Source organism: Sciurus vulgaris (genome assembly GCF_902686455.1).
Source record: "Sciurus vulgaris genome assembly, chromosome: 9".
NCBI lineage: Eukaryota > Metazoa > Chordata > Mammalia > Rodentia > Sciuridae > Sciurus > Sciurus vulgaris.
Genome location: NC_136469.1, coordinates 114,258,837 through 114,284,133, shown reverse-complemented (window position 1 = coordinate 114,284,133; position 25,297 = coordinate 114,258,837). Strand labels below are relative to the sequence as shown.

Below are 25,297 nucleotides of genomic sequence, written 5' to 3'. Positions count from 1 at the left end.
TCCGGTGGCAGAGGCAGGAGAACTGCAAGTTCCAGGACAGCCTCAGCAACATAGCTAGACACACAGCAACTTAGTGAGACCCTGTCTCGAAATAAACAATAAAAAGGACAGGGGATGTACTCAGTGACAAAGCATTCCTCCGTTCAGTCCCCAGTGGTCCTGTGTGTGTGTATTTCTTACAATGGTTTTTGGGTTTGAAATTAGTGTGATGCTGGTCTCTTGAATGAGTTTGAAAGAATCCCTTTATTTCTATTTTGTGACAGAGACTAGAAATCTGGTTAAATTCCCTACTTAAATATTGGCAGGATTCACCTGAGGATTCTTTGGGGTCTGATACTTTCTTTTTGGAAGGTTAATCATTGATTAATTTTCTTTAATAGATATAGGCTATTCACATTATTGATAATAGTAATTTGTGTCTTCTTTTATTCTTAGCCTGGCTAGAGGTATCTCAATTTTATTGATCTTTTCAAAGAAACCAATTTGGTCTTACTTTTTTCCTATTGATTTCCTTTTTCAATTTCATTGATTTCTGATAATTTTTCCTCATATTTTTTTCTTCTCTTACTTTGGATTTAATGTGCTTTTCTTTTTCTAGTTTCCTAAAATGGAAAATTAGATTGTTAATTTTAGCTCTTCTCTTCTAAAATATACAGCAGTGCTATAAATTTCCCTCCAAGTGCTGCTTTCACTTCACCCCATAAAATCTGATGCGCTTAATTTTCATTTTCATTTACTTCAAAACATTTTAAAATTTCTCCTGAGATTTCTTCTTTGACCCATGTGTTATTTATAAGTAAACTGTTTAACCTCCAAATATTTGGAGCTATCTTTCTGTCACTAATTTCTAGTTTAATTCCATATGGCCTGAGAACAGGAATTAACCAGAGCAGAGAAGCAGCACCCTACTTTAAAATCCACAAACATCCATCATTAATTATTTTAAAATCATTATTTAATTTTCTCTAGGATAATCGGATTCCTGATTGTAGAAGAAAATACTGGTTTCAACACTTTCATACTTCAAGTAATGAAACACAAATACTGTGGCAGGGCATACTACTTCGGGAAAGTCTACAGGGCTCAAATTTTAAAGGAAAGCTCATTTTCCCCTCCCACCTTAGCTGTCCAATTTAGTTGAAACTAAAAACAAACAAACAAACAAACCCTACCTGGAGAGAAACTACCTCTTACATCTCATCTTTTCTAGGTCAGAAAGCTGAAGGGGGAAAAAAATGGGGGGCGGGGAATGACACATAAGCTCGTCCAAACTCTCTTTTGCATGGACTGCGTAGGAATATTTGGCCCGTGAGACAACTTCCTCCTATTCGCCAACATTTTGTGTCTTCTTTTCTTTTCTTCCTTCCCCGTCCCTACCCTACCCTGCCGGCCTTATCTTCTCTGCTCCCCCTCTGCCTATCGCCGGCGGTTCAAAATGTAGGAGCGATTCCAGGTTCACAGATCCCGCCTCCCTGGGACGAGTCTCTGCGTTTCATCCAATCAGAGCCCAGGCAGGAAGATGAAGCACTGCAAGACCCCGCGTCGCCCAACTTCTCGGGGCTTCACTCCGCCCACGTCACGTGACCCAAGTCCACGTCTCCCACCTTTCCCGGGAGTGGTGGGCTCCTTCTAGGCACCGCCCCTCCAGGCACCGCCCTCAGATGGCGTTCGCGGATTGGTCGCTGCTCGCTCGGTCTCCTGGGTGACGGGAACGCGGTAGCCCTCTTGAAGGAGATCGGGTGCGCCTGCGCACTTACTAAATCGTGCGGCTGCTGGAGCTTTGAGATGAAGGTAAATAACTTACAAATCCTGGGGTTGGAAGGACGCGATCACTGGGCCTTCATCAGCCCGCTAAGCGTCCCTGTCAGGAGAGGGTCTGTGCCCGCTTCCCTTCTCTGGAGTTGTGGGGAGGACAGGCACGAAATGGAAGGAACCAGGGGAAAGAAAAGAAAATAGCAGAAAAGAAGGCGGAGAGGCCTCTTTTTGCCGGAACCGCGAACCGAGTAGAAGTGTGGGAAGAGGGAACCCCGCCACGAAAGGAGCAGACTGGGTCTGAAGACACCCGAACTTCACGGCAGAAAGAAGGGGCCACGGTGAAGTTGACTCAGTCGGGTAGCATGATCCGCATCATTTCGAATCCCCTGACAAGCCGGGCAACTGCCCGGCGCCCTAAAAAGAACGAAAAGTCTCCGAAGGAATAGTCTTAAATTGCATTGCCGGTGACTGGTCCAGACTGCCAGGTAGCGAGAGCACTTTATTCACCAACAAATCTGCTCCCGCACGCGCAAGTCTCAAGTCTTTTGCGCATCTCCTTCTGCACGCAGGTTTTCTAGGCTTGGGCTTCTCGTGAACCCCACTCCCTGGTCACTGGGGAGGATTTACCTCAGCAATACCTCCCGTCCTCCTCTGTGAAGAACTGGAAAGCTCAATTTTAAAATTATTTTAGACGTCTAACCCTTCTTTGTGGTTATATTAGCGTGGAAATAGGAATTGACAGATTAGTGATCATAACTCATATTTCTAAAGCTCTTCACAATTTATGAAGTATTAGAAGTAAGGAAGTATTCTCCATTTACAGTTGAGAATTCTATGCTTGAGGTAATTTAGTGACTTGCTTTAAAGCCCTGCAGTTAATAAGTGAGAAACAAAATTTAAATCTTGGTTTTCTGGGTATGAAGTTAGTACTTTTCCCTCTGCATTGTACTTGGAGCATTCTAGAGCTCCACAGAAGAAAAATAATATGTAAGATCACAGCCAGAGGCAGGTCTGCCATGAAGATAATAAAATTTAAGTTTAAGGGCTCCTCGCTTGCGTACAAAATTGCAAAAAGTAAGAGGCTTTATAAATACTTTTGTTTTCCCCCTCATGACTGTCTCCATGCTCTACCAAACCTAAGTGCATCTGGGATTAAAGCACGTCTCTGCTTTCGATCACGATTATATCTCAACTGCTTGTTTGGATGGATATTCCTTTATCTTTGGTATATGAAATGCTCACGGTGTTTAATTTTTAACATTGGAAGTTTTGTGTTGCCGCTGATCAATGTTTCATGTAGTAGTAGTAGTAGTAGCTAAGCTTCATATGACTAGATATGAGCATCATTGTTTAATCTGTAGCTTAATATTAAAATCTAATTATTTTTCACTTGAGTTTGTTACAAGATCAGCGCTGCTTGATATTAAGTATAATGTGAATCAATCTAAATTCAAAATTTGAGTAGCCACATTAAAAATTATAAAGAAATGTATAAAACTAATTTTAGTAATATGTTTTATCTTGCCCAGTATATCCAAAATGTTATTAGTCAATATAAAAATTATTAAGATAGTTGCAACCTTTTTTTTCCGTAGTCTTTGAAATCTGATTTTAAACTTATATCACATCTAAATGTGAATTGCCCATATTTCAAATCCTCAATAGCCACATGTGGTTTGTGGCTTCCTTATAAAAAGTTATACATTTTTGTAAAGTTAACATTTAGAAAAACAAAGGCCAGCCTGGAGCAGTGATGCACTCCTGTCATCAGGATGATCACAAGTTTAAGGTCAACCTGGGCAATTTAGGAAAATCATGGCAAAAAAAAAAAGGAAGGAAAAAAGTTTTGTAATAAACACTTTCCTATATCTTGAGGTCCATACTGTATTAACCACTTCTGTTTGGTTGTGTTTTGGTTGGTTTGGTTTGGTTTATTGCCTTATTTATTTATTTATTTATTTATTTATTTTGGATAAGCACTAACATCAGACTTCACTAACCTGAATCCTACTGTTCTCATGATCACAGTTTGACATCTTTTCTGACCAACCCTTTTTTTACATGTTTTAAAAATACAAAAATTCTATTTATTTTTTAGCGTGTTTTCTCTCTGCTAGAAAAGACTTGGCTTGGCTCACCGATACAGTTTACCTGGCAAAAAACATCAGGAAACTACCTTGCAGCAACAGGGTAAGAACCAGCGAATGTTTTAAGTAATTGTATCATGCTCTTGTAAACAAGGCACGTGTTCTACCACTCGAAGTTCTTATGTGACAGTAGTATGGTAGGAAAATGAATATTCTCACTCCATTAACATCACAGTTCATAGAACCTTTTCCCTGGCAATAACTTTTTAGATACAAATTATGAAAGTACCATGAAAGAATGCTGAAATCACTTGAGTGGCAGCCTAATTTTTTATATCTTTAGATAAATAAAAGATGCAATTAAATCATGTCTTCATATTCTAATTGTTTCCAGAGCTGATCATACAGTGAAAATCTTTGATCGTCATGGACAAAAAAGAAGTGAAATTAACTTACCTGGGTAAGTATAAGCTTTATTGCCTAAAAGATTTTTTTTTTTAAATTTAATTTTATTTTATTTTGGGGGGGTACCGGGAATTGAACTCACAGGCACTGAACCACTGAGCCACATCCCAAATCCCCAGCCCTTTTTTGTATTTTATTTAGAGACAGGGTCTCACTGAATTGCTTAGTACCTCACTGTTGCTGAGGCTGGCTTTGAACTCGCCATCCTTCTGTCTCAGCCTCCTGAGTCACTAGGATTACAGGCATGCACCACCCATGCCCTGCCTAAAAGATTTTTTTTTTAAGTTGCCTAAAAGATTTTTTTAAATAGTATTTTCTTAAAACTATAGTCAAATAAAATTTTACAACCTATATATAACCCTCATCTTTTGCCTTCTGCATTTACAGAGGAATTTGTTTTCTTCTACCACATGCAAACTGATTACACAACTGGAGCTCCAAAAGGACTTACTTTCTTCATACATAAGTAGTTAATGAAATATGTAGATGTATAGTATATGAGTTAGAGTTTATATCTACAAACACACATAAATTCACAGGGAGGCTTTATAGCAGAATCATAAATGAGTCCAAAATAAGGATTTTGAAATTAGAGATGCCCAACCTGCATCTATTTTAGTAATTTCTTCTCTAATAAGTTGAAAAATAGTTACTTTCCACATACATTTTAAAGAATGAAAATTTTATTTTATCCACTTTCATTAAACCAGTCTGGATTAAAATAAGTATAATTTAGGCACTTTTAATGATTTAGTGTAGTCATTACCTGTATTAGTTATTCTGCTGATAGTAGTTATTCTGCTGTCCCAGTAGTTAAGATGTGTAGAGACCTTCACCTAATTGGCCTTTTGCTGCTATGCTTTTAAAATTTGCATGTTTTCTGTGGTTTATTGACCATTTTTTGCAAACCAGGTAGTTTTATTTCTCTTGGTCTCAGCCTTTCACACTCCCTGTTCTGCCCTACTCATAGTGCTACCATTTTGGAATTGACAATTCTCTCAATTGTCCCTTCTGATTTTTGTAATCTGGGAAACAGGAGGTCAGAGTAGTCCCATGGTCCTTATGTCTAAAATAAGACACTCAGTGAAAAACCAGTTTGAATAAATCATATGAGATTAATTGCCTAATCTCTAATATCAATATTGATTACATAATGTCATCATTTCTTCTGAATTCGTTTACTGTATTCATGATAGTCGAATTTGACCAAAAATGATCTCCAGGTAAATAAATTTCTGTTATACATTAAGTCTTTAATTGGCAGATGATTTTATCAACAATTTGAAAGCTTCCCTCTTCCATACTTCCAAGATTTATGAGGATATTACGGAAAATTAAGATCTTATAGTATAGTATATACTTAAATTAAGATCTTATAGTATAGTACTATAGTATAGTATAGTATGAAATTTCAATACAAGCATACAGAATGCACTGACCAATGCTAGGGTTGTGGCTCAGTGGTAGAGCACTCGCCTAGCACATGTGAGGCACTGAGTTTGATCCTCAGCACCACATAAAATAAACAATAAATAAAATAAAGGTATTGTGTCTACCTATAACTAAAAAAAATTTTAAATATCTTAAAACTTATTTTAAGTTTGAAGAATAAAAGAAGTAATTCCCAACTTAAATGTAAATCAAAACATGGCTTAGCCAATACCCAAGAGCAGATTCTCAAGATGAAAAATAATAGCATTAGAGAGAAAGAGTTCTTAAGGATTTCAGAAATTTTAAAGTCTTTAAATTATAGCAGATATTCTGGAATAATCTTAAACAGTAAGAATCATGTTAAATAGTGCATTTACAGTTTATAACTATGTTGTGACCTCAAGTGAATCTGTTCTTATTCTATCAAGATATAAAATGAAAATAACTTTTCTTACCACTTCAGAATTCAGTCGTCCCATTGTTTGTGATCTTACATCTACTTGACCTTGATCTACTTGATTTTCAACTTATCTGGATATAACTTCATTTCTTATCATTGCCTTCTTTACCTCTCTGTAAATCTGAAATGACCTTTCAAAACTTGATTGTAACAATTTACCTGTCGATTTTAGGTGCGATTTGATGGAGGTATTTGATGAGTATGTTTTCCCAGAAGGCCAGGTTCTTCATAGGATGCAAGAAAATCTGTTAATTTATTAGATGTAATAATATTTAACATAGTACATTAAAATGGTATTAAAATAGAATTAAAAAATTATCCCCTCAACAAAAATCTGAACTAAGTATTAGCTAAGCAGTGAATAGTGAGTTACATTTCTCGTTTTAGAGTTTATGACCTATTCAAAATAGATTGAATAGTTTTGTGATAAACAAAAGTCACAAATAGGTATTTAAATTTCTTTCCCCCTACTTAAAAAAATGTACAGAAATGCTCTGCCCTCCTTTTTTTTGTTTAAAGAAACTGTGTCGCTATGGATTGGGATAAAGATGGAGATATCCTAGCAATGATTGCTGAGAAATCCAGTTGCATTTATCTCTGGGATGCCAACACAAATAAAACCAGCCAGCTAGACAGTGGCATTAGGTAAGGATAATTTTATTTATTTATTTGTTTATTTATTTTTGTCAAGTGGTGATCTCAGTTCTTTGTTTTTACTTTGTTTTTTGACTAACATCTATTCATTGTACATATTATTGGAGTATAGTATGAAATTTCAGTACAAGCATACAGAATGCACTGACCAAATCAGAGTAATTAGCATTTCCCAACTTTTTTTATTTTTTAATCTTCATTTAGAAACTTGATTATTTGTAGGTTTGTGCCAGCAATACTTAATCTTAATTTTAAAGTACTTTATTTTTAAATGACTTGAGTTTCTTTCTTATAAATGAAAAAGTTCATTTCTGTTATTATATTTATATATAATCCTAATCTAAGCCAGTTTATTAGAACAAAGTTGTTGTAATTATGAAATAGAAATAGCTTCTAAAAAAGTCACTTTCAGTGAAACACTAAAAATCACAAAGATGGGTTCAAATATACATGGGAAAATCTGGAGATGGAGTTGACTACAGTGATAGCTGTCTATAGGAGTTCTGATGATGCAGCCCAGATGCTCCATCTGTCCATATCCTTTCTCTGATTGACTTCATTTTAAGTCAGACTCACTTTGGGTCCTATTATTCTTCACAGCAAGTCATTTCAGAGAAAAGAGTAAGGCCCTTTCTTTACACCACCAGTGACCATTCAGAAGTTCTGTCTCTGAATGTAGCAGAAAAGTCCATGGGATTGTCGGTTCCACCCGGTGAAGGGTGGGGTAAAAGATTGGGTGGAGGACTGGGGATATAGCTCAGTTGGTAGAGTGCTTGCCTTACAAGCACAAGGCCCTGGGTTCAATCCCCAGCACGGAAAAAAAAAAAAAAAAAAAAAGTTTGGGCTGTTTTCAAGTGAAAAAACTCTAGGTCAGAGAGAATAAATCACACACACTGCTAAAATAGAAAACATTTTTTACCATATGGAAAAGAAAAACTTACCAGTATTTGAACTAAAACTTCATCATGTTGACCTGGGATAAGTTGCTTAATTTCTGTCTAAGCCTCAATTTCTTCATCTTTATGGAATGGGTATGATATCTGCTTGATGGCTTCATGTGGCCTGCAGGTGGGCAGGAAGAGATCATATACACACTGTAAAATTAAATGATAAATTTAGTTACTAGGGATAAATTTATTTACTAGGGAATAACAGAACCCAGAGGAAGCAAGGTGGCCTTGCCGAGCCAAACCAAACATAACTTCAGTGCAGTGTCCTTTGACCCTGCAAAGTGACTCTGGAGCCACAGAGCTGTAGAAGATACTGTCCGTCCAGTGCCAAGTCTCACTAGGTCTAAGAACCTTCATCTCTTGCCCTGTCCTTTTTTTGGGGGGAGATGGGAGGGACTGGGGATTGAACTCAGGGGCCCTCAACCACTGAGCCACATCCCCAGCCCTATTTTGTATTTTATTTAGAGACAGAGTCTCACTGAGTTGCTTAGGGCCTCACTAAGTTGCTGAGGCTGGCTTTGAATTCAAGATCCTCCTGCCTTAAGCCGCTGGGATTATAGGCATGTGCCACCTTGCCATGGTTTGTCCTGTCCTTTTGCACTTGGGTTTGCATCACTTTTCCCAGAAAGATTTTACACACTCCACACAAGGGAATGTTCATGAACATTGAATACTGATTCCGGAACCAAATTCAGCAGCAGTGAAGTCATACCCTCTCACCCAGAGAATAATGTATAACTAATTGCCAGGTGTTTCTAATTGATATGTCACCCTTTCTAATTGATATGTCACCCAGCTGTCTCTGTTCCCACAGAGTCCATTTCTCTGCATCATCTAAAGGTTGTTGTGATGTTTAAATGTGTGTTATGACCAGGCAGGAAATTAAGACCTGGGGAAATGGTATATGTTATTGTAATTGTCATTAAGATAAAATTTAGGATGTTTTACTCTTGGTATTAATATTTAATGTCTAAAAATATTTGATATATACAAATATATAGCTTCTACTTTTTGTTCTTTATGTAAAAGTGAATCCTTTATGTAGGTATGTATGTTAAGGTGAAGCTATTAAGTTGGAATATCAATATTTTATAAATATTTTTATTTTTCCAACTTACATGCCCTTAAACATTTTAGATTCCATCTATAAATTTGATCTGAAATTATTCTTTTGAGGACTTCAAACACCTTAAAAAGGACACAAAATATATTCAAATAGAATTATTAGGAACTTACTATGATGCTACTTAACTAAAAAACTGCCTTAACATAGTAGGCTGAAATTATTTCTTCATTTTTGTCATATTTCTATATCTTCTTAGGATTTTACCAGTAATTACTCTGTTACTGGCTAGGCCTACAACAGTAGTCAGTTAGGCAACTGAGATACAGCCATCTTTTCAGAGACAACCCCACACACAACATCTGATTCATTAACCAACTCAGTCTTGGCTGGATCATGGCACATGGATGCCTCTCCCAGGGCAACACAGCCCTGACTACTTATTATCCTGTTTAGTCTGTTTTTTGATTGATCCTCAGTTATCATATTAGTAAGACTCTTCTAAACCCACACCTTTCCTATAGGTTGAAGGTTTTTAGTAGTCTGTGCATTTCTCTAGAATGAGCTGTTCTTTTTTTTTTTTCCCCCCCAATATTGGGGTACACATTTTAGCCAAGTGTTCTGCCACTAAGCTACATGCTCCACCCGAATATTTTCTTTGGAGTTTTACTTGACCATAGATAACATAAGATTATCCTACATTGGCGTGATCTGTTAATATTATTGGGAACTTTTGTGTCTTTTTATAACTCGTAGGCCCCTTTAGAGATCTGATCTCCTAAAAGAAGGACAGAGGCTGTTCAGTCAGCTCTTCTTTTCAGGATATTCCAGTTCCTTGATCTTCTTGTAACTCCCTGCTTACCCTCTATAGGTGGTGGGGTGTGACCATTGGTGCTGATAGACGGTTGAATAGCCCGGTGTTGCATTATTCCTATCGAACATGAGCACCGGTGCTGATCAAACCTTGTTCTTGTTATACAGGCCCTCTTTTCTCCGTTACTATTTAACTTGCTCACAATTCCTTTTATTCATGTGTTCTGAGAAGCAGATTCCAAGACAGAATTAACTGGATAAGAGATTTACTACAGGGAACGCCTAGAGGGGGAAAGAGAATACATTGGAAGAGCTGTGAGATCCCAGTGCATGTCCAACTTTTGTGAAAGAGAGGAAAGGAAAGTTGAGGAGAGACTTCTTAGACTGTAGCACAATTCTAAGAAAGTTCAGCTGGGCCTGTGGGGAATCTCTGAGTCAAAGGAGTCCTGGGTCTCCAGGAATGGGCCTTGGAGTGTCCCTGTCATGTTCTGTCATTGTCTGAAAACAGTCCATGGGAAAACATAGCTCGCTCATGGAGGTGACGGATTCCAGTGCTGAGCTGCTGGAGTCCTAGGTCATTTTGCAGCTGGAGATCTGAGAGAGGCATTCTCCTGGCTGCTACACCTGTTTAAACAGGTAGAGAAAAATGCTTGTTTATCTTTTGTAAAATATTTCTAACAAGTTCCCAGGTGATACTGCTGGTTCTGGGATTGGATTTTGAGAGCTGCTGTTCTAGACCCATTGTGATTTCTTTCCTCAATGTATGGGATGAGCTATTTCCCAAACAGTCCTGATTCCCTTTCATAGGGAATTATGTAAAAGTCCAACCCATGAGTCTTAGATTGTATGTTATAATCGTGGTAGGTAAAAGTGCTTTCTCCCTGCTTCTGAGCTATTCTTAATAGTGACAGAGAAGGCAAAAATATATATCCTTTTTTTAAAAAAATCTTTTTCATTTTTAGTTGTAGATGGACACAATACCTTTATTTCATTTATTTATGTGGTGCTGAGGATCCTACCCAGTGCTTCCCACATGTAAGATGTGCACTCCACCACAGAGCCACAACCCCAGCCCAAAATACATCTTTTTTAAAATCACAAATTCCCAATGATTTTTCCAATTCAATACATCGTGTTATTTGAATACTACTTTTTGAAATCATGAAGTTTCATCATCCCCATTAAGATTTTTACTACAATTAGAGTAAACCCATCATTAGTAAAGTAATATCATGAGTCATTTCATAAAATTTGAAGTTGCATCATAACCTAATGGAAGTCTATATTCATTATATATTTGTATTTTGAGTCTGACCCTAAGATCATCTTATAGCATCTGCATAATGTCTTTTAATATTTGCTTTTTGCCCTTAAGCATTAATTTATAATTTTGTGCTTCAGCTTCTAAGCAGAGGTTAAAATTATTTCATGAAGTACTTTTTGAAAGGATTATTTAGAGGTCATGATTGTGAATTGTTTAGTAATTTGTATCTTAATGTTACAGGGATCAAATGTCTTTCCTTCTTTGGTCAAAAATTGGAAGTTTCCTGGCTGTTGGAACTATTAAAGGAAATTTGCTTATTTATAATCATCAGACATCTCGAAAGATTCCTGTCCTTGGTAGGTTGTAGCTGGAAACACTGCTAAATATTTGAGATGCTTTACCTAAATGTAAATTCTTTTGCCTTGGATTTCCTTGATATTACAAAGGAAATTTTATAATAGGAAGGCCCTCCCTGCTTCAGTCTCACAGCTAGTTAAACGGAAAGATCCCTCTTCACTGTTTACGAAGAATTTCCCAGGGCATATATAATAGACCAGGTGAAGGTCAGTCTGTGCCTTTGGGCATCAAGACCATAATGACATGGATTCCATTTGTCCCTTTCTCACCCAGCTTGTACCTTCCAAGGTGGACTGACTGGCTCATATGCATATAAACACATATTGATCTTATTTGTTCATTATTAATTATAGTTAATTTAGTTGCATTATAATGTAATAATTTTAGTCTGTGTAGTAGGTAAACCAAAACACTTGGTGATTGCTTCAATAAAGTTTCTCCAGATTTCTAATTCTGACCTCTTACTATAGCCAAAAACCAATTAAATCTAGGTGTTGGGCTATGAGTTCTTTTTTCTTAAATAATGATATTGTATTTTTTATACCTTTATTTTAATTATTTATTCATCTTTTGTGGTACTGAGGATCAAACCCAGTGCCTCACACATCCTAGGCAAGTGCTATGCCACTGCCGATAATTCCAGCCCCTGGGCTATGAGTTCTGTTTGCCTCAGGTGCATGGCTAGTGGGTGCTTGTTTCTTGTCTGACCTTGCTTCAGACTCTCTGCGCCCTCTGAATATCCTAGAAGAAGCAGTATTGGTTCTTTTCAGTCAACATCATGCTGATGAGTGGTAGAACTATTGGGCTTACTGCAAGTGGCCAGAAAAAAAGAATAACTTACTGCTAACAAAGGTGTTAAACTCAGAGGTAATGGCACCTACAGAATATTTGAGAACCTTTCCATTAAGGGTAGAAAATCATTTCAAATTGTCTTCACCTATATGTATCTCTTTAATACTAATTTTAATTCTGCAGCTAAACAGTAATGTCATTGACCTATTTGAAAGATTAAACTAAAATTTTTGAAGTTATCATATAAATTTATCATATAAATTGTCTGTTTGACTTCAGTAGGCATTTTCTGTTTCCCACTTCATCTGCAGGTGTATGCTATCTGCTAGTTTATAAGCCCCAGAAATTGTGACACTTGAAGAAGAAAATAATTTTCCAGAATGTGATTATTTTTTAATAAGGCATTTGTCATGTATACATTATTTTGCTCTTCAATTTAATATGAATATTGATGCTGCTCACTTCCTTATTTAATAACTATATAAAATGGGCCTTAAGATATTCAGATTAATTACAGATTTTAGGTCCTTGAGCTAAATTTATGCCTGCCTCTCTCACAGGTTACTCTGATTTGTGGCTGCTTTTTTTCCTAACTTGCTTTCTAAAACAGCCACCCTGCTTCTGATAGCAGCTGATGGTTGCATGATCTGTCAGCACTTTGCAGTAACTAAGGATCTGTGACCTTGTCCCATGTTGCACTTACTTATTTCCTTGAACTAGACTAGATACAAGCTGTTCTTGCTTTGCCTGGTTCTACTATGCATGAATCCAAGTTAGAACAGTTTAACTAAATAACACCAATCTCCTGTAACACTGTTCCCATTTCAGTTACCATAATGTGTTAACTATTAATTAAATGAGTCGATAATATTAAAATGACCCAGAACTACAAATGGAGACACAGGTTGGCTTTTATCATGAGGCTAACCTGAGTTCTGAGCACTGGAAGCAAAAGGGCCTTTGGGTTTATAGGAAGAAAGAGGAAGACCTTCTTATCCCTTTCTTGGGTAGGAAAAGGAGTTCGTCTTGGCATATCTCTTTACATAGCGTTTTTTCCCTCCTACCTCCACAGTATACCCTAGTCCTTCAGCAAAATCCTATCTCCCCAGTCTGTTCTCTGAATGTTCTCTTCACTTTAGTTCTGTGGTCTCCTGATTTGAAATACTCCCTGTACCCCGAAAACTCCTTAATTTATATCTCTTCCATACTGTACACTCACACATCCAAGTGCTTCCTCAACAATCTTCCATGAGATGTCAAGTAAATGCTTCAAATTTAATATCTTGACCCATAGCTTCCCTCTTGCTGTTGATGACATTTCATCGTGAAGCCAAACTTTACATCATCCTTGATCCTTTTCTTTCTCATATTTTCCATGTCTAATTTCTCAGAAACTCTCATAGGTTCTACCTCCAAATATTCCCAGACTCCAGCCTGTCTCATCACCTTATCTGCCACCATCATGGCGTGGGCCTTGGTGTTTTCCACCTGAATTTCTGCAGTCTCCTCTTAATTAGTCTCCCTGCCTCAGCTCTTGCCCTGCCATAGAATACAGTTGGTCCTCCATATTGGGGGGTTCTACCTCCTCAGGTTCACCCAGTCACAAATCAAATATATTTAGAAAGAATTATATCTATACTGAGCATGTACATATTTTTTTCTTTTCATTATTCCATATATAATATGGTATAACAACTACATTGTATCAAATATTATAAGTAAAATAGAGGTGATTTAATATAGACATAATTTAATATAAAGGTGATTTAACATATACAGGAGATCTTACACTCTTTTATGTAACAGACTAAAGCATCCAGGGATTTTGGTATCTGGGGGGGTCCTGGAACCGATCCTGTTGTGGATACCAAGGACTACATGCTCAAACTAGAGGCCAGAGGGAACCCTCTGCTTAGAACCCTTCAGTGGATCTCCCTGGATATCAGAGCCACTGTCCTTACAGTGAACAGCAAAACCCTCCAAGATCTGGCCTCTGCCATTCCTCTGATGTCATCTCACATCTCATCCTCTGCTCCAGTCACACTGTGCTCCTTTCTGGGCTTCCTTCACTCCAGGCAAACTCCTGAACCAGGATCTACTTGCTTAACCATTTATTTAACACCTGCTTTCTGCAAGGGTGCTTTGCGGGTACAAAGAATAAAATAACATGGTTTCTGCTCTCAATAACAGCTAAAATAGCTCACACTGGCACCACACTTAGTGTGTGCCTAGAACTCTCGTTATTGCTTTAATTCATTTGCTCCTCAAGGAAATAGGTCCTATTACTAGCCCCCCAATTTATGAATGAGGTGACTAAAGACAGGTTAAGTAACTTACCCTTGGTTTTGCAGTAAGTAGTGCAGCCAATATTCAAAGCGAGGCAATCTGGTTCTGGAGTCTGTATACTTAACAGACTCCAGAATTAATAGAATTAACCTTGGGACTCTTGAAGATTTCTCTATTTCAAGACCTTCATAAATGCCTACACCATAAAGCCTGTGAGTACCCCCCACCCCACCCCTGCCACCATCACACAAAAAAATAATAATAATGTAGTTCTTTTGCTGACTAGAAATCTCAGTGAGAAGAGTTTCTGATTCTTAGTGGTTCTCTACTATTACTAGCTAAGAGATTCACTTCTTAACTCAAATCTCACTAGGGTGCATTTATATTTGCAGCTCAGCATTACCATGAAGTGTCATGAGCAATTAAAATTGTGAGTGTTTTTCTGCTTCAAGGTTTACCACACCATGGAACTGATTATAAGTAAAGATGACATCTCTGCTTTGGGATTTACTTAAGACATTGTCATTACAGACTTTGTTATGTAGTAAACAAACAAAATTTGTCAGATCAGAATATCTTTTCTTATGTGCTGATATCCAGATAAAAAGTTGAAAGAGCATTACCCATCTGAACCTTCTTCTTGATTTACAACTTAGTAATAAACTGTTTTAAATAAGGTCATACAGATACTAACTGCTTGAATGGGATTCTGAATTCTTTGTTGTTTAATCCCATATCACCTAAATTTTCAGACTGTCATCATAGATTTATTTATTTATTTATTTTGAGAACTCCATGTGGCTGTCCAAAAATCATCTCTTTTTTCAGGAAAACATACTAAGAGAATAACATGTGGATGTTGGAATACAGAAAATCTGCTTGCTCTAGGTGGTGAAGACAAAATGATTACAGTTAGTAACCAGGAGGGTGATACAATAAGACAGGTAATACAGTAATGTCTCTATGGCTTGATATATTCAAATTTTTCCTCGAAATAGTTTGTCTATCAAACTAACCTATGAAATTTAAAAGTCTCTGTGTGGTTTATATATGCAATAATTTCATATTTTAAGTGTCAAAAACCTTTCTCTATGTAGTGTTAGGACATTTTTTTTTAATATGAATACATTATCCAGATATCCTCCTTTGTATATTTCCCTGTTGTTTTAGCATAGATTATCCGCTGTGGTTATAGAAGTATGTTTGTGAAATAACTCATATTTTATATATGTATATTGACAATATAAAATGTTAATAACTAGTAGATCCTAATCAGGCCTGCCTGATTCTAAGGTCCAATTCTTTTTTTTTTTAATTTATTATTTTTTTTTATTATAAACAAATGGGATACATGGTGTTTCTCTGTTTGTACATGGCGTAAAGGCATACCATTTGTGTAATCATAAATTTACATAGAGTAATGTTGTTTGATTCATTCTGTTATTTTTTCCCTTCCCCCCACCCCTCCCACCCCTCTTTACCCTCTATACAGTCCTTCCTTCCTCCATACTTGCCCCCCTCCCTAACCCTAACTCTAACCCTAACACTAACCCTTCCCTCCCCCCCATTATGTGTCATCCTCCACTTATTAGCGATATCATTCGTCCCTTGGCTTTTTGAGATTGGCTTATCTCACTTAGCATGATATTCTCCAATTTCATCCATTTGCCTGCAAATGCCATAATTTTATCATTCTTTATGGCTGAGTAATATTCCATTGTATATATATACCACAGTTTCTTTATCCACTCATCAATTGAAGGGCATCTAGGTTGGTTCCACAGTCTGGCTATTGTGAATTGAGCAGCTATGAACATTGATGTGGCTGTGTCTCTGTAGTATGCTGATTTTAAGTCCTTTGGGTATAGGCCAAGGAGTGGGATAGCTGGGTCAAATGGACGGTCCATTCCGAGTTTTCTAAGGAATCTCCACACTGCTTTCCAGAGTGGCTGCACTAATTTGCAGCCCCACCAGCAATGTAAGAGTGTACCTTTCTCCCCACATCCTCGCCAACACCTGTTGTTGCTCGTATTCTTGATAATCGCCATTCTAATTGGGGTGAGATGGAATCTTAGGGTGGTTTTGATTTGCATTTCTCTTATTACTAGAGATGTTGAACATTTTTCCATATGTTTGTTGATTCCTTGTAGATCTTCTTCTGTGAAGTGTCTATTCATTTCCTTAGCCCATTTGTCGACTGGATTATTTGAATTCTTGGAGTAGAGTTTTTTTTGTTTTTTTTTTTTTTATTGTAAACAAATGGGATACATGTTGTTTCTCTGTTTGTACATGGCACAAAGGCATACCATTTGTGTAATCATAAATTTACATAGAGTAATGTTGTTTGATTCATTCTGTTATTTTTTCCCTTCCCCCACCCCTCCCACCCCTCTTTACCCTCTATACAGTCCTTCCTTCCTCCATACTTGCCCCCCTCCCTAACCCTAACTCTAACCCTAACACTAACCCTTCCCTCCCCCCCATTATGTGTCATCCTCCACTTATTAGCGATATCATTCGTCCCTTGGCTTTTTGAGATTGGCTTATCTCACTTAGCATGATATTCTCCAATTTCATCCATTTGCCTGCAAATGCCATAATTTTATCATTCTTTATGGCTGAGTAATATTCCATTGTATATATATACCACAGTTTCTTTATCCACTCATCAATTGAAGGGCATCTAGGTTGGTTCCACAGTCTGGCTATTGTGAATTGAGCAGCTATGAACATTGATGTGGCTGTGTCTCTGTAGTATGCTGATTTTAAGTCCTTTGGGTATAGGACAAGGAGTGGGATAGCTGGGTCAAATGGACGGTCCATTCCGAGTTTTCTAAGGAATCTCCACACTGCTTTCCAGAGTGGCTGCACTAATTTGCAGCCCCACCAGCAATGTAAGAGTGTACCTTTCTCCCCACATCCTCGCCAACACCTGTTGTTGCTCGTATTCTTGATAATCGCCATTCTAATTGGGGTGAGATGGAATCTTAGGGTAGTTTTGATTTGCATTTCTCTTATTACTAGAGATGTTGAACATTTTTCCATATGTTTGTTGATTGCCTGTAGATCTTCTTCTGTGAAGTGTCTGTTCATTTCCTTAGCCCATTTGTTGATTGGGTTATTTGTATTCTTCGTGTAGAGTTTTTTGAGTTCTTTATAGATTCTGGAGATTAGCGCTCTATCTGAAGTATGATTGGCAAAGATATTCTCCCACTCTGTAGGCTCTTTCTTGGCCTTGCTGATAGTTTCCTTTGCTGAGAGAAAGCTTTTTAGTTTGAATCTATCCCAGTGGTTGATTCTAGCTTTTATTTCTTGTGCTATGGGAGTCCTGTTAAGGAAGTCTGATCCTAGACCAACAAGGTGAAGATTTGGACCTACTTTTTCTTCTATAAGATGCAGGGTCTCTGGTCTGATTCCGAGGTCCTTAATCCATTTTGAGTTTAGTTTCGTGCATGGTGAGAGATATGGGTTTAGTTTCATTCTGTTGCATATGGATTTCCAATTCTCCCAGCACCATTTGTTGAAGAGGCTATCTTTTCTCCATTGCATATTTTTGGCACCTTTGTCTAGTATGAGAAAATTGTATTTATTTGGGTTTGTGTCCGTGTCCTCTATTCTGTACCATTGATCTACCTTTCTATTTTGGTACCAATACCATGCCGTTTTTGTTACTATTGCTTTGTAGTAGAGTTGAAGATCTGGTATTGCAATACCCCCTGTTTCACTCTTCCTGCTAAGGATTGCTTTAGCTATTCTGGGTTTCTTATTCTTCCAGATGAATTTCATGATTGCTTGCTCTATTTCTGTAAGGTACGTCATTGGGATTTTAATTGGAATTGCATTGAATTTGTATAGCACTTTAGGTAGTATGGCCATTTTGACAATATTAATTCTTCCTATCCAAGAACATGGAAGATCTTTCCATCTTCTAAGGTGTTCTTTAATTTCTTTCTTTAGTGTTGTATAGTTCTCATTGTAGAGGTCTTTCACCTCTTTTGTGAGATTGATTCCCAAGTATTTTATTTTTTTCGAGGCTATTGTGAATGGGGTAGTTTTCCTAATTTCTCTTTCCGAAGATTCATCACTTATGTATAAAAATGCGTTGGATTTATGGGCATTGATCTTGTAACCTGCTACTTTACTGAATTCACTTATGAGTTCTAAGAGTTTTCTGGTGGAATTTCCAGGTTCCTCTAAATATATAATCATGTCATCAGCGAACAGGGATAGTTTGAGTTCTTCTTTTCCAATTCGTATCCCTTTAATTTCTTTGGTTTGTCTAATTGCTCTGGCCAGAGTCTCAAGAACGATGTTGAATAGAAGTGGTGAAAGAGGGCATCCCTGCCTTGTTCCAGTTTTTAGGGGGAATGCTTTCAGTTTTTCACCATTTAGAATGATATTAGCCATGGGCTTAGCATAAATGGCCTTTACAATGTTAAGGAATGTTCCCACTATCCCTATTTTTTCTAGTGTTTTGAGCATGAAGGGGTGCTGTATTTTATCAAATGCTTTTTCTGCATCTATTGAAATAATCATGTGATTCTTGACTTTAAGTCTATTAATATGGTGAATTACGTTTATTGATTTCCTGATGTTGAACCAACCTTGCATACCTGGGATGAAGCCCACTTGATCATGGTGCACTATCTTTTTTTTATGTTTTTGTATGCGATTTGCTAAAATTTTGTTGAGAATTTTTGCGTCGATGTTCATTAAGGATATTGGTCTGAAATTTTCTTTCCTTGATGAGTCTCTGTCTGGTTTAGGTATCAGTGTGATATTGGCTTCATAGAATGAGTTTGGGAGGGTTCCCTCCTCTTCTATTTTATGGAATACTTTGAGAAGTATTGGAATGAGCTCTTCTTTAAAGGTTTTGTAGAACTCGGCTGAGAACCCATCTGGTCCCGGACTTTTCTTTGTTGGAAGGCTTTTGATGCCTTCTTCTATTTCAGTACTTGAAATTGGTCTATTTAAATTGTTTATGTCCTCCTCGTTCAGTTTAGGCAATTCATATGTCTCTAGAAACCTGTTGATGTCTTCGAAATTTTCTATTTTGTTGGAGTATAGATTTTCAAAATAGCTTCTAATTATGTTTTGTATTTCAATCCTGTCTGTTGTGATATTTCCTTGTTCATTCCGAATTTTAGTGATTTGGGTTTTCTCTCGTCTTCTCTTTGTTAGTGTGGCTAAAGGTTTATCAATTTTGTTTATTTTTTCGAAGAACCAACTATTTATTTTGTCAATTTTTTGTATTGTTTCTTTTGTTTCAATTTCATTGATTTCAGCTCTGAGTTTAACTATTTCCTGTCTTCTACTACTTTTGGTGTTGGTCTGTTCTTCTTTTTCTAGGGCTTTGAGCTGTAGTGTTAGGTCGTTTATTTGTTGAGTTTTACTTCTTTTATTAAATGCGCTCCATGAAATAAATTTCCCTCTAAGTACTGCTTTCATAGTGTCCCAGAGATTTTGAAATGATGTTTCTTTGTTCTCATTTACCTCTAAGAATTTTTTAATTTCCTTCCTAATATCTTCTGTTATCCATTCATCATATAATAGCATATTGTTTAATCTCCAGATGTTGGAATAGTTTCTGTGTTTTACTCTTTCATTTATTTCTAACTTCAATCCATTATGATCTGATAGAATACATGGTAGTGTCTCTATCTTCTTGTATTTGCTAACATTAGCTTTGTGGCATAATATATGGTCTATTTTAGAGAAGGATCCATGTGCTGCTGAGAAGAAAGTGTATTCGCTCTTGGTTGGATGGTATATTCTATAAATGTCCGTTAAGTCTACATTATTGATTGTGTTATTGAGATCTATGGTTTCTTTGTTCAATTTTTGTCTGGAAGATCTGTCCAGTGGTGAGAGAGGCGTGTTAAAATCACCTAGTATTATTGTGTTATGGTCTATTTGGTTTCTGAAATTGAGAAGGATTTGTTTGACATACGTGGATGAGCCACTGTTTGGGGCATAGATGTTTATGATTGTTATATCTTGCTGATTTATGCTTCCCTTAAGCAGTATGAAATGACCTTCTTTATCCCTTCTGACTAACTTTGGCTTGATGTCCACACTATCGGAAATGAGGATGGATACTCCAGCTTTTTTGCTGAGTCCGTGCGCATGGTATGTTTTTCCCCATCCTTTCATCTTTAGTCTATGGATATCTTTTTCTATGAGGTGAGTCTCTTGCAGGCAACATATTGTTGGATCTTTCTTTTTAATCCAATCTGCCAGTCTATGTCTTTTGATTGATGAATTCAGGCCATTAACATTCAGGGTTATTATAGAGATATGATTTGGTTTCCCGGTCATTTGGTTCATTTTTTAAATTTTATTTATTTATTTCTTTGACACAACTTGTTTCCTCCTTTATTTGACAATTCCTTTAGGATAATTCCTCCCTTTGCTGATTTGCTGCTTTGTTTTTCATCTCTTCCTCATGGAATATTTTGCTGAGAATGTTTTGTAATGCTGGCTTTCTTTTTGTAAATTCTTTTAGCTTTTGTTTATCATGGAAGGATTTTATTTCATCGTCAAATTTGAAGGTAAGTTTTGCTGGGTATAAGATTCTTGGTTGGCATCCATTTTCTTTCAGGGCTTGAAAAATGTTGTTCCAGGCCCTTCTAGCTTTTAGGGTCTGGATTGAAAAGTCTGCTGATATCCGTATTGGTTTCCCCCTGAATGTAATTTGGTTCTTTTCTCTCACAGCCTTTAAAATTCTGTCTTTATTTTGTATGTTAGGTATTTTCATTATAATGTGCCTTGGTGTGGGTCTGTTGTAATTTTGTGTATTTGGAGTCCTATAAGCCTCTTGAACTTGATTTTCCATTTCATTCTTCAGATTTGGGAAATTTTCTGATATTATTTCATTGAATAAATTGTTCATTCCTTTGGCTTGTTTCTCTAGGCCTTCCTCAATCCCAATAATTCTTAAATTTGGCCTTTTCATGATATCCCATAGTTCTTGTAGATTCTGTTCATGATTTCTTACCATCTTCTCTGTTTGTTCAACTTTGTTTTCAAGGTTAAATATTTTGTCTTCAATGTCTGAGGTTCTGTCTTCCAGGTGTTCTATCCTATTGGATATGCTTTCTATGGAGTTCTTAATTTGGTTTATTGTTTCTTTCATGTCAAGGATTTCTGTTTGGTTTTTTTTCAATATCTCTAACTCTTTATTGAAATGATCTTTTGCTTCCTGTATTTGCTCTTTTAACTGTCGATTGGTGCGATCATTCAATGGTTGCATTTGCTCTTTCATCTCATCGTTTGCTTCTCTGATCATTTTAATTATGTACATTCTGAACTCCTTTTCTGTCATTTCTTCTGTCATGCTGTCATTGGGTTTTATTGATGTAACATCTAGATTTGTTTGCAGCATTTTCTTTCCTTGTTTTCTCATATTGTTCAGGTATCAGTTGACCGCTGAGATATTGCAGATTTCCTCTATTGACTTACAATGTCCCTGAAGATTTCTATATATATCCCCCCTTAGCCTTCAGTAGGCTGAAGTCTTGGAGGAAGTTGATAATGCGGAGCTCCACAAGGAAGCTGCCTCTCTAGGAGTGGTGGCCTTCAGGAGGGGTATAATCCCTGCTAGTGGGCAGAGGTGCCTCCACTTGTTGACCAATGGTCATCCAAAGGGAACCTAGGCTGCGGGCTGAGGCAAGGCCTGTTTGGGCCTGAGTCTCTAGTTTTACCGTCCTTGTGGGGAAACCTCACCCGGCAGGGAAGACTCACCCGGTGGGGAGGTCTCACTGGTCAGTACCCTCCTAGAGGTTCCCCTCAATTACAGCTACTGCCTGGGCTGGGCTGCCTTCCTCTGCAAAGTTCTCAGGGGCCCGGCCCTACCTCCTGGGCCTGGGAGCCTCACCCTTCGCAGATGAATCTCCTTAGGCTGCCCCTCCTCAGAGAATCTGCCCACAGGCCTGGAACCTTCGCTCTGCCCTAAGCCTGTCTCTGTGCGGCTCTTCCACCCAGAAGCCTCCTAGATCCTGGGACCCTGCTCTGCCCCTAATTGCCTGGTTATGCGGCCCCTCCTCTGAGCAGCCACCTGGGGCCCCATACAATCTCTCTGAGTCCCAGAGACCCGCCACACGCCTCTTCCTCCAGACAGCTGCCCAGTGTTCCGGTGCGGTCACTAGGAGTCCAAGAAACTCACTGCGTGCCTCCACCTCCCACCAACCACCCGTAGCCCTGGGCAATCAATCACTCCGAGTCGAAGTGACCCTCCCCGTTCCTCCTCCTCCTCCAGATAACCCCCCGAGTGTTCAGGAGTGGTCGCTGTGAGTGGCTCTGAATCCACGTGACCCGCTGCACGGGTCCTATGGGCAACCGCCCGGAGCTCTTGGTGCGGCCACTCAAGACCAAGCGACCCACCACGCTTCCTCTCCAGGCAGCCCCCCTGTGTTCAGGCGCTGTCCCTTTAAGTCCAAACAACTCACCACTCGCCTTCTCCTCTGAGCAGCCGCCTGGAGCGCTAATGCAGTCACTGCGAGTCCAAAGGACCCGCCGCGCTTCTCCTCCTCCTCCGGGCAGGCCCCGGGGTTCAGAAGTGGTCTGAGTCCAAACAGCTCGCCACGCAGCCTCTCCTCTGGCAACCGCCTGAAGCTCTGGTGTAGTCACCCCAAATCCAAGCGGCCGCGTTCCTCTTCCTCCTCCTCGTCCTCAGGGCAGGCCCCGGGGTTCAGAAGCGTCGTTCTGAGTCCAAACAGCTCGCCGCGGAGCTTCTCTTCTGGCAACCGCCTGTAGCTCTGGTGCAGTCACTCCGAATCCAAGTGGCCACGCTCCTCCTCCTCCTCCTCAGGGCAGGCCCCGGTGTCCTGAGTCCACACAGCTCTCCTCGCCACTCCTCCCCTGGGCAGCCGCCGGAGCCCCAGTGGTTGCTCCGAGTCCCAGCGCTGTGCCGAGCGGCCTCCTTTTCGGCGCTCCTAGTTGTCCGAGTTCACTGCTCCAGCGGGGGGAGGGGCGTCTCACCGGCAGCTCTACTTCACAAAGTTTCCTGCGTTCCGGGACCACTGTCCCATCCGGGACGCCTCCCCAATGGGAGAGACTCACCCGGCTGCTTTGAGTTGGTCCCAAGTGTCTCAATATCTCCTCTTTTGAATCCTGAGTCCTGGAGCAACATGAAATGCAGCCACCCTCTAGGCCGCCATCTTGAAACCCCCCTGGAGTAGAGTTTTTTGAGTTCTTTATAGATTCTGGAGATTAGTGCTCTATCTGAAGTATGATTGGCAAAGATATTCTCCCACTCCGTAGGCTCTTTCTTGGCCTTGCTGATAGTTTCCTTTGCTGAGAGAAAGCTTTTTAGTTTGAATCTATCCCAGTGGTTGATTCTAGCTTTTATTTCTTGTGCTATGGGAGTCCTGTTAAGGAAGTCTGATCCTAGACCAACAAGGTGAAGATTTGGACCTACTTTTTCTTCTATAATCTGCAGGGTCTCTGGTCTGATTCCAAGGTCCTTAATCCATTTTGAGTTTAGTTTCGTGCATGGTGAGAGATATGGGTTTAGTTTCATTCTGTTACATATGGATTTCCAATTCTCCCAGCACCATTTGTTGAAGAGGCTATCTTTTCTCCATTGCATATTTTTGGCACCTTTGTCTAGTATGAGAAAATTGTATTTATTTGGGTTTGTGTCCGTGTCCTCTATTCTGTTCCATTGATCTACCTTTCTATTTTGGTACCAATACCATGCCGTTTTTGTTACTATTGCTTTGTAGTAGAGTTGAAGATCTGGTATTGCAATACCCCCTGTTTCACTCTTCCTGCTAAGGATTGCTTTAGCTATTCTGGGTTTCTTATTCTTCCAGATGAATTTCATAATTGCTTGCTCTATTTCTGTAAGGTACATCATTGGGATTTTAATTGGAATTGCATTGAATTTGTATAGCACTTTAGGTAGTATGGCCATTTTGACAATATTAATTCTTCCTATCCAAGAACATGGAAGATCTTTCCATCTTCTAAGGTGTTCTTTAATTTCTTTCTTTAGTGTTGTATAGTTCTCATTGTAGAGGTCTTTCACCTCTTTTGTGAGATTGATTCCCAAGTATTTTTTTTTTTTTCGAGGCTATTATGAATGGGGTAGTTTTCCTAATTTCTCTTTCAGAAGATTCATCACTTATGTATAAAAATGCGTTGGATTTATGGGCATTGATTTGTAACCTGCTACTTTACTGAATTCACTTATGAGTTCTAAGAGTTTTCTGGTGGGATTTCCAGGTTCCTCTAAATATATAATCATGTCATCAATGAACAGGGATAGTTTGAGTTCTTCTTTTCCAATTCGTATCCCTTTAATTTCTTTGGTTTGTCTAATTGCTCTGGCCAGAGTCTCAAGAACGATGTTGAATAGAAGTGGTGAAAGAGGGCATCCCTGCCTTGTTCCAGTTTTTAGGGGGAATGCTTTCAGTTTTTCACCATTTAGAATGATATTAGCCATGGGCTTAGCATAAATGGCCTTTACAATGTTAAGGAATGTTCCCACTATCCCTATTTTTTCTAGTGTTTTGAGCATGAAGGGGTGCTGTATTTTATCAAATGCTTTTTCTGCATCTATTGAAATAATCATGTGATTCTTGACTTTAAGTCTATTAATATGGTGAATTACGTTTATTGATTTCCTAATGTTGAACCAACCTTGCATCCCTGGGATGAAACCCACTTGATCATGGTGCACTATCTTTTTTTTATGTTTTTGTATGCGATTTGCTAAAATTTTGTTGAGAATTTTTGCGTCGATGTTCATTAAGGATATTGGTCTGAAATTTTCTTTCCTTGATGAGTCTCTGTCTGGTTTAGGTATCAGTGTGATATTGGCTCATAGAATGAGTTTGGGAGGGTTCCCTCCTCTTCTATTTTATGGAATACTTTGAGAAGTATTGGAATGAGCTCTTCTTTAAAGGTTTTGTAGAA

General features: G+C 38.4%; 1 protein-coding gene across 4 annotated transcripts in view; it reads left to right on the top strand.

The window, feature by feature from the left end:
• The first annotated feature begins 1,746 nt into the window (after positions 1-1,746).
• Positions 1,747-25,297, top strand: part of WDR19 (WD repeat domain 19) — a 108,150-nt gene continuing 84,599 nt past the window's right edge. For 2 of the 4 annotated variants that reach the window (XM_079152783.1, XM_079152782.1), the window contains exons 1-6: positions 2,575-2,598; positions 3,854-3,945; positions 4,237-4,302; positions 6,718-6,843; positions 11,183-11,298; positions 15,206-15,321. In XM_079152783.1, the coding sequence (XP_079008909.1) occupies positions 2,590-2,598; positions 3,854-3,945; positions 4,237-4,302; positions 6,718-6,843; positions 11,183-11,298; positions 15,206-15,321 (525 nt within the window). In that variant the 5' untranslated portion in view covers positions 2,575-2,589. The other 2 variants (XM_079152785.1, XM_079152784.1) reach the window with 2 other exon arrangements.